Raw genomic sequence first — 16,334 nt, forward strand, 5'->3', positions numbered from 1 at the left:
AAGGTGCACTGATAATGAGAGGGTATGGAAAACGATTTTCCTGTTTCCCACATGGGATAGGAACGGCAGCAGCCACCTGAAAAGAGCCCCAAATAGCCCAAAATAATCCAAAATAGCCCCAAAACAGCCCAGGGGGCTGCAGGAGCATCACCTGCAGCAGGTGGGGTGGGCTGAGCTGATGGCAAAGATCCATCCAACAGGAAAGGGAGGATGAGGAGGGTCAGGATGGAAACAATTTGTTAGAAAGGGGATTTATACACGAGGTATGATTTGTGTTTTGGGTTGGAGAAAACCGGAGAGGAGGAACATGTTCTGTTCCACCCTGCTTCCAAAAATTAAATATATTATATTTAATATTTAAATTATATATCTATTTAATATTTAAATTACACATCTGTTGATGATCACAGAGAGGAGGCACCACCCCCAAACCATTTTGATTTCTCCAGAGGAAAGGTTGGCATTTCCAGCCCCCTGTGACACCAGAGGGACAAACCCAGCTGTGGCTGTGCCCAGCAGCACTCCTGGGCTGAGCTCTGAGCAGAGACTTTTGACAAGTGCAGTGCTGTCTGAGAGCCTGGCTGCAGCAGGAATGCAGCTGGCAAACCTCCTGGACGGACAGACAGACAGACCGGTGCATAATTCAAGGGCTTTGGCCTCTGGCAATAATCTCAAATCTATTGTTAAAGAGGGACTTGGAGGTGGAAAGGAGGAAAAAAAAAATCTATTTTCTACATTGCCTGTGCCACAAAGGATATTTATTTGTGTCTGTCAGGAGCAAGCTTCCCTTCCCAGGTGTGTTCTTGGTGTGGGCTGCTCTGTGGAGCTCTGCTGGCCAGGAGAGCTGGGAGCAGCTCACAAGAGATAAAATCTGGGCTCAGCTTTCACATTGCAGCTGCGTTTGCTTCTCAGCACCTCTCCTGGCCGTCCCTGTGGAGATCCATCTCCACCCAGCTGCCCTGACCTTCCCCTGGGTAGAGCTGAGGGGTTTGTGGATGCCTACCTGACTGCCCTTCTCTCCAGGAGGACCTTCCTTGCCAGGGTGACCCTGTGGAGAAAAGAGAAAAGAGAATTTCGGGGGTTAGAGCACATTTATTTTGAGGTTTAGAGCACATTGAATTTTGGGGGTTAGAGCACATTTATTTTGGGGTTTAGAGCACATTGAATTTTGGGGCTTAGAGCACATTTATTTTGAGGTTTAGAGCAAATTTATTTTGGGGTTTAGAGCACATTTATTTTGGGGTTTAGAGCACATTGAATTTTGGGGTTTAGAGCACATTGAATTTTGGGGTTTAGAGCACATTTATGTTGGGATTTAGAGCACGTTGAATTTTGGGGTTTAGAGTACATTTATTTTGGGGTTTAGAGCACATTGAATTTTGGGGCTTAGAGTACATTTATTTTGAGGTTTAGAGCAAATTTATTTTGGGGTTTAGAGCAAATTTATTTTGGGGTTTAGAGCACATTGAATTTTGGGGTTTAGAGCACATTTATGTTGGGGTTTAGAGCACACTGAATTTTGGGGTTTAGAGCAAATTTATGTTGGGGTTTAGAGCACATTGAGTTTTGGGGCTTAGAGCACATTTATTTTGAGGTTTAGAGCAAATTTATTTTGGGGTTTAGAGCACATTTATGTTGAGGTTTAGAGCACATTGAATTTTGGGGCTTAGAGCACATTTATTTTGAGGTTTAGAGCAAATTTATTTTGGGGTTTAGAGCACATTGAATTTGGGGGTTTAGAGCACATTCATGTTGGGGTTTAGAGCACACTGAATTTTGGGGTTTAGAGCACATTTATGTGGGGGTTTAGAGCACATTGAATGCTTTGGTAGCTGTGATTTATTTCTCAGAGAGCAGCTGCTCCCCAGGAAGCTCCTACTGCCACAAGCAGCCTCCCTGAAGCCACCTTGCTTTTCCCAAAGGGAAAAGAGCAGCATGTGGATCCTTGGTGCTTTTCCACCTGGTTATTTCTAATTTTCCCCTTCAGCACCTCCCAGCAGAGCAGCACGAAGCATTCTGGAATATTCTCCGCACAGCAGAGCACCTGGGGGAGTTCAGCAGGAAAGCAGCCCAGGGATTTTGATCAGACAGATAAAATCCTGGTGGCAGGAAACTCGTGAAGGTCACAAAGATGCCCAGACTGGTCAGAGCCCCTCGTTAAGCTCCTAATTCCTGGAGAGATCCCATGAGAAGTGCTCAGCTAACCTGCATCCCTGCTAGCCAGAGGCTGGCCAGCATCCCTCTTGGCATTTAACGCTGAAAAATTCAGCATCCCAGAGTTCCCAGCATGTTCTCATCACCAGCCTTTAGGGGCCTTTGCTGCGGTGGCAGGCAGGGAAAATCAAAGTGTGAATTGCCCCGGGTGGAGCTGGGAGGGTCAGGGAGAAATGGGGAATGCAGGAAAGTGGTTTTGGGTGGTTTCCCTGCAGCTGGATGCAAAATGGAGCTGGGATGGAAAATAACTTTTGGTTTGGTGTGAAAAATGCGTATTTTATGATTGGCTTTTAACAAATATTCAAATGAATATTATATGTGTTGTGTTAGAAAGTTGTGCTGTATTAATTCTCTTAAGTAGTGTGTTAAATGTAGCTTTAGGTTATAAGAAAAGTTAAAATAGAAACTGTGCTATGTAGGATACTTTTTTAAAGAAAGGACTCGCAGTGAGATAGCAGCCACAGGACACCTCAATCTGTCAGAGAAAGAGAATTTATTGCTCCATTATCAGGAGAAATGAACTTCTTCCTGCTTTGTTCAGCCCTGAAGACCCCGTCAGGATTCAGAGGAAGAAGTTGACACTGACCAGACAGAATCCTGTGTTTGAATGGAATTTATGCATCATGTATGAGATGTATGGATATGCAACAGGTTATTGTTTATAAGGGTTAATCCTCTGTTAGCATGGGTCCTTTTTTGGGCTCGTGCTGCCCAGAAAAAGGCACCCAGACTGTCTGTAACTCTTTGTTTCTATTGTCTCATATTGTCCTAATTCAAATTGTCCAAATTATTATTACTCTAATTGTATTAATATTTTTATAACCATATTATTCCTATTACACTTTTAACATTTTAAAAACAAGTGACTGGCGTTTTTCACATTTGGCAACATCTGCAATATCGGTGACCCCTGGAAGGGCACTCACTGCACACCTGGGTTTGTTAAGGATGATGGCAGCACACCCAGCTGCTCTAAAGCCATTCTGCACTCTCTGGTGTCTCCACTGAACTCTCTCCTTTAAATCCACAATTTTCTACCCGTACAACAAAGAAAATGATGAGCATTTTCCATCATCAGTTTCAGAAGGGAATGGCAGACAAGCCAGACTCCCTGAGTTTAATAAAGGAACAAAATGACAGCTGTCACTCCTCCGTCAGCAAAACGGGGGAGAAAACTCAAATCTCAGCTTGTTCTGTGATTTTAATGGCACCAACAGCACCAGGGCACAAAGGATCCCTAAAACCACTCCTGCCTTCAGCTCCAGGATGAACCCGCAGCAGCATTTCCAAAGCTCTGCTCCACCCTGCACTAAACCATCCCCATTTTCACTGTGCCCATCTGCCTGGCTGCTCCTGAGATCACAAACTGAGGAGCAGCTCTCCCAGAGAGGCCCTCAGGGATTTTCAGGGATTTTCCAAGACAGATTTCTAGAAATAAAACCATAAAACCCTTTTTGTCCTTGCAAAGAGCAACCCAAGCCCACCTGTGGGAAAGGTCCCTGCCCATGCACGGCCACTCCGCAGCTCCTCCACAGCCTCCAGGCTGCTTAAAAATAGAATTTCTCCAGCAGAAGCTCCCCGGAGGCTGCTGCAGGAATTTCACATCAAAACCTACAGATTTAGAGATGTTCTGGGCTTTGCTGGAGCTGCTCTGTTGACTCAGCTAACAATTGTACGGATGTTCCAAGTGCCCTCTGTAGGAATGACAATCCCAGGGTGGGAAATGCAATTTTTCTTTCCTTTTTTTTTTTTTTTTTTTTTTTTTTCTCCTCGGGCCGTGCTCTGCATTTGCAGAATGAAACAATTTTTGCAGGTTTTTTTTTTTCATTCTTAAATGAATGTCTCTCTGAGATGGGTAACAATGAGATGGGGTTGAAAGGCTTGGTGATTTCTTTTTGTTTTGAGACTGATTTCGACAGCGAGGAGCAAACGATGTTTCAAGTGGGGTTAGAGAGGGGGAAGCTGCGAGAATGGAACATTGACAGGGAATTTCCAGCTGCTCTTATCACCCCTGTGAAACCTGGGGGGGCTGGGATGGGAATCAACACCCCCAGGGTCCATCCCTGCCTCTGGGATGGGAATAAACAGCCACAGAACACAGGGCAGGAGCAAGAAGAGGGGAAAAAGAGCCCTGAAGGGATGGTGAGAAGTAACGAGGGTGAGCAGAGCTGTGATGGGGCTTCCCAAACTGACCCCAGCCTCCAAGGAGGGTGAGCTGACCTTGCAGGATGTTTTTTCCATATCAAAAGTTTTTTTTCCATATTAAACTTTTTTTTTCATATTAAACTTTTTTTTCATATTAAACTTTTTTTTCTCCATATCAAACTGTCTTTTCTTCCATATTAAACCCCATCTCCATTCTAAACTCCCTTTTATTTCCGTTTTAAAGTGCCTTTATTTCCATTTTAATAAAGTGCTCTTTATTTCCATTTTCAAGTGCCTTTATCCCAACCAAAAAAGCTTTTCTTGCTTTTACCCTTCCCATTCCCCCTCTTTGGAGCTGTGAGGGGCTCAGATCCCAGCCTGGGCTCCCATTTCCAAGCCCAGGGTGGGGAGAAGCCCCAGGAGGAAGAGGAGGAGAGCAGCACTTACCGGGGGCCCATCAGCACCAGGCATGCCAGGGAGACCAGGTTTGCCCAGAGGGCCCTAAAACCAAACAGAAAATCAATCAGAGCCTCCAGAGCATCAGAGGATGGGCATTTCCAGCCACATTTCCTGCTTTTCTCAGCTGTGGGAGGCTGCAGAGGTGGAAAAGCTGCCACAGGTTGGAGGGAAATCTGATTATTTCTGTGTTGCAGCATCCTGGGACACCTGACAGGCAGGATGCAGCAATGGGAGCTTCAGACTGCACAAAAACTGCCAAAAACCCAGGATGCTGCACAGCTGGGTGAGGACAAGGTGAGGACACCAAACTCTGGGCTCACAGGACCAAGAAATGCCCATTTTTGGGTGAAAAATGGCAAAGGAGAGGAGCTGCCCCAGCTGACTGCTCTAACACCGCTCAGGGAGCACCTTGCAATCAGCAGCTGCTGCTTTCTGCCGCATCAGGAGGTGCCACTTGTCTGACAGAGCTGCCAGTGTGCTCCTTCCCAGGGGATCATTGATAATTCCACCCCAAACAAGCAGGAGGGGACACACAGGGACACACACACAGCGTCCCTGCTCTGTGGGAGCTGAGAAAGTCCTAAATGACCCCTCTGACGGAAAAACTTCTCCTCCTTTAAACCCTGCTGGTCCCAGAGTCCTTGGAGGAAACTTTTTGTCATTTAAATTCTGGAAGTTCTAGAGTTTTTGGGGGAAAGTTTTCCCTCTTTAAATCCTGCTGGTCCCAGAGCCTTTGGGGGAAAATTTTCCTCATTTAAATCCTGCTGGTTTCAGAGTTCTTGAAGGAAACTTTTCCTCATTTAAATTCTGGAAGTTCTAGAGTTCTTGGGGGAAACTTTTCCTCATTTAAATTCTGGAAGTTCTAGAAAAAAGCTTTTTCTCTTTAAAACCTACACGTTCCACAGCCTTTAGAGGAAACTTTTCCTCATTTAAATTCTGGAAGTTCTAGAGTTTTTGGGGGGAAAGTTTTCCCTCTTTAAATCCTGCTGATCCCAGAGCTCTTGGGGGAAATTCACCCCCTTTAAATCCTACTGGTTCCAGAGCCTTTGGGGGAAATTTTCCTCCTTTAAACCCTGCTGGTCCCAGAGTTCTTGGAGGAAACTTTTCCTCATTCAAATTTTGGAAGTTCTAGAGTTCTTGGGGGAAACTTTTCCCCCTTTAAATCCTGCTGGTTCCAGAGTTCTTGGAGGAAACTTTTCCCCCTTTAAATCCTACGGGTTCCAGAGCCCTTGGAGGAAATTTTCCTCATTTAAATCTTTCTGATTCCAGAGCTCTTGGAGGAAACTTTTCTTCCTTTAAACTCTTCTGGTTCCACAGCTCTTGGGATAAAGCTCTCCCCCTTTAAACCCTGATGGTTCCAGAGCTCTTGAGGGAAATTTTCCTCCTTTGAACGCTGCTGGTCTCAAGAGCTTTTGGAAGAAAGTTCTCCCCCTATAAATCCTGCTGGTCCCAGAGCTCTTGGGGGAAATTTCTGCTTTAAATTCTGCAAGTTCTAGAGTTCTTGGAGGAAACTTTTCTTCCTTTAAACTCTTCTGGTTCCACAGCTCTTGGGATAAAGTTCTCCCCCTTTAAACCCTGCTGATCTCAGAGCTCTTGGGGTAAAGTTCTCCCCTTTTAAACCCTGTTGGTTCCAGAGCTCTGGGGGAAATTTTTCTCCTTTAAATCCTGCTGATCCCAGAGCTTTTGGGGTAAATTCACCCCCTTTAAACCCTGGTCCAAGGCCAGCATCAGTCCCACGTTTACAGCCAGGAAATCAGAGGCAGAGGGAAGGGATGCATGGGCTGTCCCCATTATTATCCCCCTCAGACTCCCAAAACCCACAAAAAAATCAATTTTCAATCATCTCCTCATGTTTTACCATAGGCTGCCTTCAAAACGTTTCTCCTCAGAGGGGAAATGAATGTAAATATGATGAATTAGAGGTAAACTGAGCTGGCCTGAGCTCTCCTCTGTCTGGAATGAGAGCATTAGACTTTCATGGCCACGGCTGCAAACAGATGTTGCGCATGGGGCAAAGGAGCAGCTGAAGGAGCAAAATGCAAATCCATGGCTGAGGGAGGAAAACCCAGAGCTGAATTTCAACTCACTTTCTCTCCTGGGGGACCGATGGCGCCTTGTGGACCTGGAAGACCCTGTGAAAAACCACAAAAAAAATCAAAATTAAGGTCATTAAGGAGCGAGTTATTCCTTCCAAATGCATCTTGGCTGTGCGTTATTTTAGTGCATTATTTCCCCTGCTCCATTCATTCCCAAAATGTCTTGTGGGGGGCAATAAAATGTCTGGAGAGCTGCAGGGGCTGTGGGCAGGCAGGCTCAGGCCAGGAGGGAAACAGGGATGCTCTGAGGTGCAGGATCCCCTGAGAGCCATGGGAAAAGCCTGGAGATGTGCATTGTCCACCAGGAACTGCACAGGGGCGTGTTAAACATCCCACAGGATGGGATTTGGCCACCTGGAGCTGCTCTGGCTGTGCCACAGCCAGGTGAGAGCTGGGGGATGCCACTCTGGGAGGGTTTGCAGGAAGATTTTTGGACTGGAAATGTTTCCTTAAACCAAATCTCTCCAAATGCTGCTTCCCCCCTTTCTGGTGCTGAATTCTCTCCCCGCTTTTCTCCCAGCTGTGGAGAAGGAGATTTGTTCTTACCTGAGCCCCTGGGTTCCCCTGCTGTCCTGGGGGCCCTGGCTCGCCCTGAGGGCCCTGTGGGGAGACAAGGGCAGGTGGGAAAGGTGAGATGGAAGCACAATCCCTGTGTCCCTGTATTCGCACTGCTGGATACACCTGAGCTGGATCCACACCCTCCCACAGCTCCCTGAGCCCTCTCTGACCTTCCAAGAGCTCCTGGAACAGCTTTTCCCACTGGGAAAGGGAAGGGGGAAATGATTTCCAGGCACATTCACTCCTCCCCAAGGATTTCCAGCCCAAAGGAGCTGAGCAAGGCTCTAACTCCTCCTGGTCTGTGTCGCCATGATATTTCCTGAAAAATCCCTTTGCCAGGATTTTTCTCCTGAGAAGCTGAGAAGCCTCAGAGGAAAAGAAAAACAATGATTATCTGTGGAATGCGACAGGTGCACCTTTGGTTGGTCCATGTTGGTTGTTTCTAATTAATGGCCAATCACAGTCCAGCTGGCTCGGACTCTCTGAGAGTCACAAGATTTTGTTATCATTCCTTTCTATTCCTTGCTAACCTTCTGGTGAAATCCTTTCTTCTATTCTTTTAGTATAGTTAAAATATAATTTTCTTTTAATATGAATCATAAAATAATAAATCAGCCTTCTGAAACATGGAGTCAAGAATCTCATCTCTTCCCTCGTCCTGTGAACACCACCACAGGTCTGCATTTATTCTCCAGGGAATCCATCCCATCCCATCCCATCCCATCCCATCCCATCCCATCCCATCCCATCCCATCCCATCCCATCCCATCCCATCCCATCCCATCCCATCCCATCCCATCCAATCTCATCCGAGTTTTTTCCCCTCTCAGTTAAATATCTCTATTTTGATATTCATTAGCTCAGCACTCATCTCGAGGAAAATGTTTCATCTTTCATAAGGAAATAATGTGTCATTCCATCAGAAATTACAATAAATTAACATCCATTTGCTGCAGGAAGATGTTCCTGGTGCTTTTCATGGGCTTTGATAGGAATCTAGACCAGGCTAAAAAGCAATTAGCAAATGTAATCTAAGAGAATTTTGCATTTTGCCCTATAGAAAACCTGAGCTGACTGTAGAAATTTGCAGGGAGGACTTACCACATTCCCTTTGGGGCCTGTTTGTCCATCCATGCCAGCCACACCCTTTGAAAGGATTTAAAAAACACAGCAGTGAGAAAACATCACATTATTTCACACCTCAAAAGCAGGGAAATTGCCATAAAATAATAAAAAAATCAAGAATTCCTTTGGACCAGGTGAAAAGGGAACGATTTCCTAAAGGTGTTTGGTAAAGCAGCCAATTCCATGAATCCAGGTGAATTTCTGAAGTCATTTGGTTGAACCTGCCTGGGAGGAACAGGCAGCACCAGGCGGAGGCAATCCTGGCTGGAGTGGCAAAGGAAAAGAGGGAAAATCCCTGACAGAGCTGTGCCAGAACAAAATTCACCTGGAAGTGCCACTCCCTGAGCACCTTCACTGAGAGGGGAACATGGAGATGCCCCCCTGGCACCAGTTCAGAATCATGGGATTGTTCAGGTTGGAAAACAGCTCTAAAATCACCAAAAATCGTCAAACCCAACATCAACCCAGCCCCAGCACCCAGGTGCCACATCCACGTGGGCTTTGAGCCCTTCCAGGGATGGGGACTCCACCAAACCCTGGGCATTGCTTGACAACTCCTTCCAGGAAGAAATTTTCTCCCCTGGCACAATTTTCCTCTCATCCTGTCTCTTTTTACTGGGGAAAAGAGTCTGATCTCCCTCCCCACAACCTCCTGCCTGTTGTGGAGAATGAGATTTCCCCGAGCCTCCTTTTCTCCAGGATGATCTTTTATCCTGTGGGATAAAATCCCATCCGTGGGAGATGAGACACTTTGTGAGCAAACCCGGAATCCTCATTAAACCCCAGCAGCACCAGGAGCTCACAGCAAAGTTCTTCACATCCCAGGAGGGCTGAGAGGCCACAAAATGTTCCCCATTAAGCACTGACCCCTGAGCTTTGGGGTTGGGGTTTTAAGGTTTGGGATTCCAATGAGCAGCAGAGATTTAGGGACAACCCCTGCATCAGCACTCCCAGGGATGAGATCTGCTGAATTAAATCCTACATGTTTTGGACTGGAATATGAAGGAATTGTTTCAGATGAAGCACTGACCCCTTGAGTTTTGGGGTTGGGTTTTTAAGCTCTGGGATTTCAGAGCAGAAATGATTTACGGACAACCCCTGCATCAGCACTTCCAGGGATGAGATCTGCTGGATCAAATCCCACATGCTCTGGCCTGGAATATGAAGGAGCTGCTTCAGAGCCCTGGGGCAGCAGTTAATAGCAAAGGCACTGCGTTAATAACTCCCATTCCTCCCCTCCAGCCTGAGCAAGGAGTTCATATTTACTCAGGTGGGGCAAATCTGCCCTGCACGGACGTGACACCACTGAGGATGGGGACAAGGCAGAGCCACCAGCTCCTTTTGGGACTCCACTGCTTTCCACTGCCCAGATGTGGCCAATCCTGCAGCTGGAGGGTGTGCTGGGGTGGCTGGGGTTGGGTTTTTGTCTGGAAGGCTCAGGAGCAGGGAACTCACCGGGGGCCCTGGGGGTCCTGGGGGTCCCTTGGGGCCCAGAAGTCCTCGGGGTCCCTGTGGGGGGAAAAACAGGGTTAGGATTCCCATGTGAGGGTGAGCATCACGCTGGACATGGACACAGCAGGGTTTGGAAGGACCTTGCAGGTGCTGCAACAGCTTCCCTGAGTTACAAAATGGGAGAGAAATCCTGTGAGTACAGACCCTTCCGTAAATAAATAAATTTTTATATATATCTATATTCATGTTTATTTATACCTATATAATTCATACTTATATTTATATTTATTTGTATCTATAGAATTTATATTTATATTTATATTTATATTTATATTTATATTTTTATGTATAAATGTAAATTATAAATAATAATATAAATATAAATAATTTAAATATAATAATACAAATATAAGTATAAATATAAATATATTTTAATATTTATTTATATATCTAAATATATTTTTATATATAAATAAACATTTATATATTTAAAATATATTTTTATTATAATATATTTTATATATTATATATAAATATAAATACAAATATATTTTCATTTATGAATGAAAATAAGCAACAATATAAATATTAATATTAATAATTATAAATATACTACAGACATTTATTCCTTGGGTTAGAACAAATTCCCCTTGAAAATATTTTTAAAAATTTAATTTAATCCTACTCCTGAATTACCCTGTAACCCATGCTCTTTGCAGCCAAGTCATTCCAGCTGGGAATTCAGGAAGGATGACCTGAGAACACCAATGGATCATCCCAAAAATCCCTCCAGACTGAGGTTTTACCATGGACAACACACACAGCTCAGCAAGGCTGGCAAGGTTTCCATAAATGTACATTTTTAAAGGCTCTGGGTCCTCCAGCATGAGGATTTCTGCTCCCCTGGTGTTTCCCTTCCATCCCTGCCTCTCTCACCAGATCTAAGCTGGCACTGCTGAATTTGGTGGCATGGGAGCAGCACATGGAATAAGGAAAACAGGGCAGGAGAATTGGAATTGCTGCCAATCGTTGGAAATCCCAGCCCAGCCCCTCCTGGAGCCTTCAGGGGGTTTGGAGTGGAAGGAAAGGGATGGGAGCACTCACTGAGAGCTCACTTTGAATCCCAGCCCCTTCCACAATGAGGGGAACTCTGGGATTTGGATGGATGGAGCTCCTTCCCTGCCATGGAGGGAAGAAAATCCTCCCTGATGGATGGGCAGCTTTATCTGCCTGCCCAAATATTCCACAGCCTCCTTTTTATGATGCAGAGAGGGCCGAGGAATTAAAACGAGGGCTGAGCAATGAAAATGCAATGTTGCAGGGTGGAGTAGGAGCCATGAATGAAATGTCTTGGCTTGGAGGTCGTGGGGATTCAGATCCTGCAAAAAAAAAATAATTGCAGTTTCCAGCAAAAATGGATGAGTCCAAGGGTCCATCCCAGCCACTGGAGACCTCCTGGGTAAAGCCCTGCATGGACCCAGAGCAGAAACTCCACTGGTGAGGGCAACTGGAAGCAAATGGAGCAGGATGAAGGGAAACCCATTTTGAAGTCCCACCACTTCTTTCAGCCACATTTGGAATGACTTTCTTTTAGCTGAGGGCAGAGAGGACAAACCCCCAGGTTTGGGGTGTGTGTATTTACAGCAAAATTGTAAATTTACAGCAAAATTCCCTGTAATGCCACTGAATCCTTCATCCTGGCCATCCCAGAGATTTTTTACTCGTGCTGCTGAAATAAAAATAAATTTCCCTGCGTGTGTTACCCTCATTTAGCTCCTCTGTTGTTGCTGTGTTACCTGAGCACTTAAATGCTTTTAAGAAGTTAATAAACCATAAGTTATTGCTTGGACATGTGCTAAGGAGATAGCTGAGTTGATTAATCTTCCCCAGAAGTTAATCAGACATCTTGTCTATAATTTAGTTCCAGCGAGTCTGTAAATGCCAACCCTCCCCTCTCTCCCATGAACTGTGCCCAGCAATTCCCATCAATTAATCTCAGGCTACCATGCACAACAAAATCAGGGGTTTTGAAAGAAATGGTAGACAATGTTCTTTTCACAACAAAGGAAATGCATTCAGGATGAAATCAGCAGCCACACAGAAATCTGCAGCCAGCCACGAGCAGTTTGCATTGCCAATAAAGTGAGAAAAACTCGGTATTAGGGGGAAAATGCCTTTTCAGAGTATTTCACCGACAGCCTCTCTGTTTGTTTTTTTTAGTGGGATTCTCCTTGAAAGCATTTCTGTGGCTTGGTCCAAAGGATTTGTCCAAGCCCAGTGAGATCTCCTCCATCCTTTGTGAGACCAGGAATTGCAGCTCCTCCTTCAGCTCCTCTGCAGCACGTGGGCTCCAAACACTGACAAAATGCAGATTTAGGAGGTTCTGTGCACTGGCAGCAGGATATTGACCCCACAGAAGTCAGATAGAAAAGTTTCCCTGAGCTCAATCCTGCCAGGATTTCATCCTGAGGTTTATCAGGAGTCACTGACACTGGTGACAATGATGAAGATGCCACTGCCTTGAGATAAAACTCTTTTCTCACTGGAATTTCCTATGAACACTCATAAAAAGAAGTATTTTACATCTATTTCCCACACCTAATTTCTACCCCAGCCTGATTACCTCAATCCCAAAGCAGAGAGAAGGATACAGGCAGGAAAAATATGACATTAATCTAAGTTTTATATTTAGAGTTATGATTTTTTTCTGAGCAAGCAATGAGATTTTTCTTCATTAAAAAAAAACACAACCCAATCAAACAAACAAACAAAAACTCCCACCTTTGTGGGAGTGAGATTAAGTGAAAATTATGAATGAAAATAAACAAAGAGTTGTTGCACCACAGCCACTCTCAAATTGTTCATGTGGAACTTCAAGCTGATCCCTGCAGGATCTCAGGGCAAAGCTGCCCCATGAGAGCCCTAAAAATGCTTTTTCCACCCCAAATCCATGGAAAGGGGAGTGGGATACTCACAGGTTCTCCAGGGAGACCTCGGGGTCCAACTTCTCCATCATCTCCCTGGGCAGCAGCAGAGGCACGGAGAGAAGCAGCAAGAGACAGAAAAAAATCCACATTTAATTCAGTTTTGTCCTTTTTTAATACTATTCCCACAGAAAAGCAGTTTCTCTGCAGGACTGACAGGGTTTCCATGCCTAAGGAAGCCTGAAGACTAAAATTGAGTTTATCAGGGACTAGAAAGGCCTGAGGATCCTTCAGAATTGCTGCTGATGTTTAGAAAAGTGGATTTTGCCACTAGGCAAGGGGTTGTAGACACACCTCAGGGCAGGTGAGCCAACAGCCACAAGATCTGACACCAAACTGAATGGCAAGGCAGGGTGGGAATGGGGTTTAGGCAAATCAGAGCTCCTCAGATAAACCAGAAGCAGCAAAAGCCACACTCTTTGCAGCCAAGTCATTCCAGCTGGGAATTCAGGAAGGATGGCCTGAGAACACCAATGGATCATCCCAAAAATCCCTCCAGACTGAGGTTTTATCATGGAAAACCCACAAATCTCAGGAAGGCTGGCAAGGTTTCCATAAATGTACATTATTAAAGGCTCTGGGTCCTCCAGCATGAGGATTTCTGCTCTCCTGGTGTTTCCCTTCCATCCCTGCCTCTCTCACCAGATCTAAGCTGGCACTGCTGAATTTGGTGGCATGGGAGCAGCACATGGAATAAGGAAAACAGGGCAGGAGAATTGGAATTGCTGCCAATCGTTGGAAATCCCAGCCCAGCCCCTCCTGGAGCCCTCAGGGGGTTTGGAGTGGAAGGAAAGGGATGGGAGCACTCACTGAGAGCTCACTTTGAATCCCAGCCCCTTCCACATTGAGGGGAACTCTGGGGTTTGGATGGATGGAGCTCCTTCCCTGCCATGGAGGGAAGAAAATCCTCCCTGATGGATGGGCAGCTTTATCTGCCTGCCCAAATATTCCACAGCCTCCTTTTTATGATGAGAGAGAGGGCCGAGGAATTAAAACGCAATGTTGCAGGGTTACTGGAATAGGAGCATCACGTGGAATAAGGAAAACGTGGCAGGAGAATTTCCCCTCTCCTCTCCCATATGTGCTGGGTCCAAAATGATCAAATGGTGCTTCCCCTGGGTTATTTTGCACCCCAAACCTGAGGCTCCCCCTTAGGAAACCAACCCTTTGGAAACCTCCTCCAGTGCTCCAATCCCTGCTCTGCTCCCATCCTTCCCTCCTGGAATTGTTTCCTTTTCCCTTTGGGATTCTGACTCTCCTCCTTCCCCCTCCAGCTTTGCTCTGCTCAGCCTCAGAGCATTTCACAGCCACCATTAATTTACCCTCCCCAGGCTGTGCAGAGTGATTCTCTGAGCTTTGCAGGGACACCAAGAGCCCAAAGTGGGAATGAAACACCATGGGAGGGGATGAGAGCTGGGAAATCCACACTGGCTCCTCAGGTTGAACCACACACCAGCATTTTTAAGCTCTCCCCTTAAACCAGAGCCGGGATCACTTAGTCTGGGCTTTGCTAAACACCTTCTGTTGGCGGCTGAAGGAGAAGTGAACAATTCAATCTTTGATTCCTGCCTCTGTCTGGAATTTCTGCTCCCCAAATCTCACTGCAATCCTCTGGATTTCGGAAATTCAGAAGCCATCATTTCCTCTGGATTTCAGAAATCCAGAAGCCATCATTTCCTCTGGATTTCAGGAATCCAGAAGCCATCATTTCCTCTGGATTTCAGAAATTCAGAAGCCATCGTTTGCTCACTGTGAGCAATAATTTACTCTCTGTGCTATTTTCTTTTCCCTTTTAACAAAACCCTGACTTTCCTGACCAGATCTTTAAAGCCAAATTCTCCTTTTCATTTCAGTTCTCATCTCCCTGTCCTGCATCCCTCCCAGGGAAGGCTCAGGGACAGGGAGCTCCTGCCTGATGCTGCATCTGCTCCTTGCTCCCAGGTTTTCCTTAGGAATTCCCAATGCCCAGGCACACTTACCCTCTCCCCATCCTCTCCAGGAGCCCCTGGGGGTCCGTGGGGACCTGGCTCTCCCTGCAAAAAAAAGGCAGAAAATGCTTCAGAGGAGGTGCAAACACTCTGGCACTGGAAACCACCAGGGAATGGGGATGAAGCAAGGCATGGATTTGATTTTTCTGTCTGTGCTGGAGGTCCCTGTGCCCTCAGAGCTGCCTCTATCTCTGCTCCAGGGAGGGGAGGGACACCCAGCCTGTCAAAATAACCACTTTCCCCCATTTTTTTAATAATAAATTGTAATTTCAAGCAATTTCCACCCCATCCAACAAGCAGGTTTTGCCTCTTGATTTGGTTTTTCAGGCTGCATTGCATTAAGGTGATTTTTTTCCCTCCCCATCCCAATTTGGAGCAGCCCCAGAAGGATCCTGCAGAGGGATTTTGCAGCTCCATGGGATGTGAGGGCGCTGTGACATCCCACAGGCCCTTTCATCCTCTCCTGTGCTTCATCCCAGCCTCCTCCTCCTCCTCCCAGAAATGGAAGAACACTCACCCTGTTTCCCTTCTCACCAGGCAAACCAGCCAAGCCATCAAAGCCTCGGTCACCCTGAAAGCAAAACCAGTTAAAAACACATTTTAAACCCATTTCAAACCATTTCAAACACATTTCCAGCTGTATTTGAGCACCCTTCGTGTTTATTTCCTTTCTGTGGCAAGGAGGGATGGATTTTCTCCCTCAGGCTTTCAGCCTTCACCTTCCATCAGACCAGGGATGATCTCAAAGTTATGGATTAAAACAAAGGAAAAAAAAAAAACCCAACAAAAAACCACCTCCAAGTCTGTAGTGGTTTTGGTTTGTTAATTTGAGATTTTGTTAATTTTGAGATTTTTTTGGATGGTGTATTAATGAGTGTGGTGGGTTTTAGTGTTGGTTAATTATTAGTGTATTTATTTTTTGTTGTGAGGTAGGATTAGGAGAAAGGTAAAGTAGTTTTGAAACTTTAAAAGGGTATAAAGAAAAATTTATTAACAGTAACTAAAAGAGAGCGTAATGAAAATTAGGATAAAATTAGGGTAAAAGTTCATATTATCTCATGTAAAAACTACCACATTGTCATTTGGAGCTAAACTCTTCCCTCTTCCCCCAGCTGAAATGCTTTTCCATGTGGATTTCCAGCACTGCAGCTTCTTTCCTGCTTGATAATTCCATCAGATTGCAGCAGAATAAAGGGATTTTGTCTCCAATAAAAAAAAATTATAGTGGGGATTAAAATTCCTCACCACGCCTCCATTTCCTCACCTGTGTAAGAGGTGGTTTTTGGTGGTTCTGCTCTAGAGGCTTCCCAGCC

General features: G+C 45.4%; 1 protein-coding gene across 1 annotated transcript in view; it reads right to left on the reverse strand.

Moving 5' to 3' along the window:
* The window catches only part of COL5A1 (collagen type V alpha 1 chain), a 136,325-nt gene that overhangs the window by 39,671 nt on the left and 80,320 nt on the right, over positions 1–16,334 (reverse strand). Inside the window, exons 18-26 of the mRNA XM_030961684.1 lie at positions 15,539–15,592; positions 15,013–15,066; positions 13,025–13,069; positions 10,053–10,106; positions 8,574–8,618; positions 7,461–7,514; positions 6,906–6,950; positions 4,807–4,860; positions 1,004–1,048 (exon numbers count right to left, since the gene is read on the reverse strand). Coding sequence (XP_030817544.1) covers positions 1,004–1,048; positions 4,807–4,860; positions 6,906–6,950; positions 7,461–7,514; positions 8,574–8,618; positions 10,053–10,106; positions 13,025–13,069; positions 15,013–15,066; positions 15,539–15,592 — 450 coding nt within the window. The remainder of the gene's footprint in view (positions 1–1,003; positions 1,049–4,806; positions 4,861–6,905; positions 6,951–7,460; positions 7,515–8,573; positions 8,619–10,052; positions 10,107–13,024; positions 13,070–15,012; positions 15,067–15,538; positions 15,593–16,334) is intronic.

Source organism: Camarhynchus parvulus, chromosome 17 (assembly GCF_901933205.1).
Source record: "Camarhynchus parvulus chromosome 17, STF_HiC, whole genome shotgun sequence".
NCBI lineage: Eukaryota > Metazoa > Chordata > Aves > Passeriformes > Thraupidae > Camarhynchus > Camarhynchus parvulus.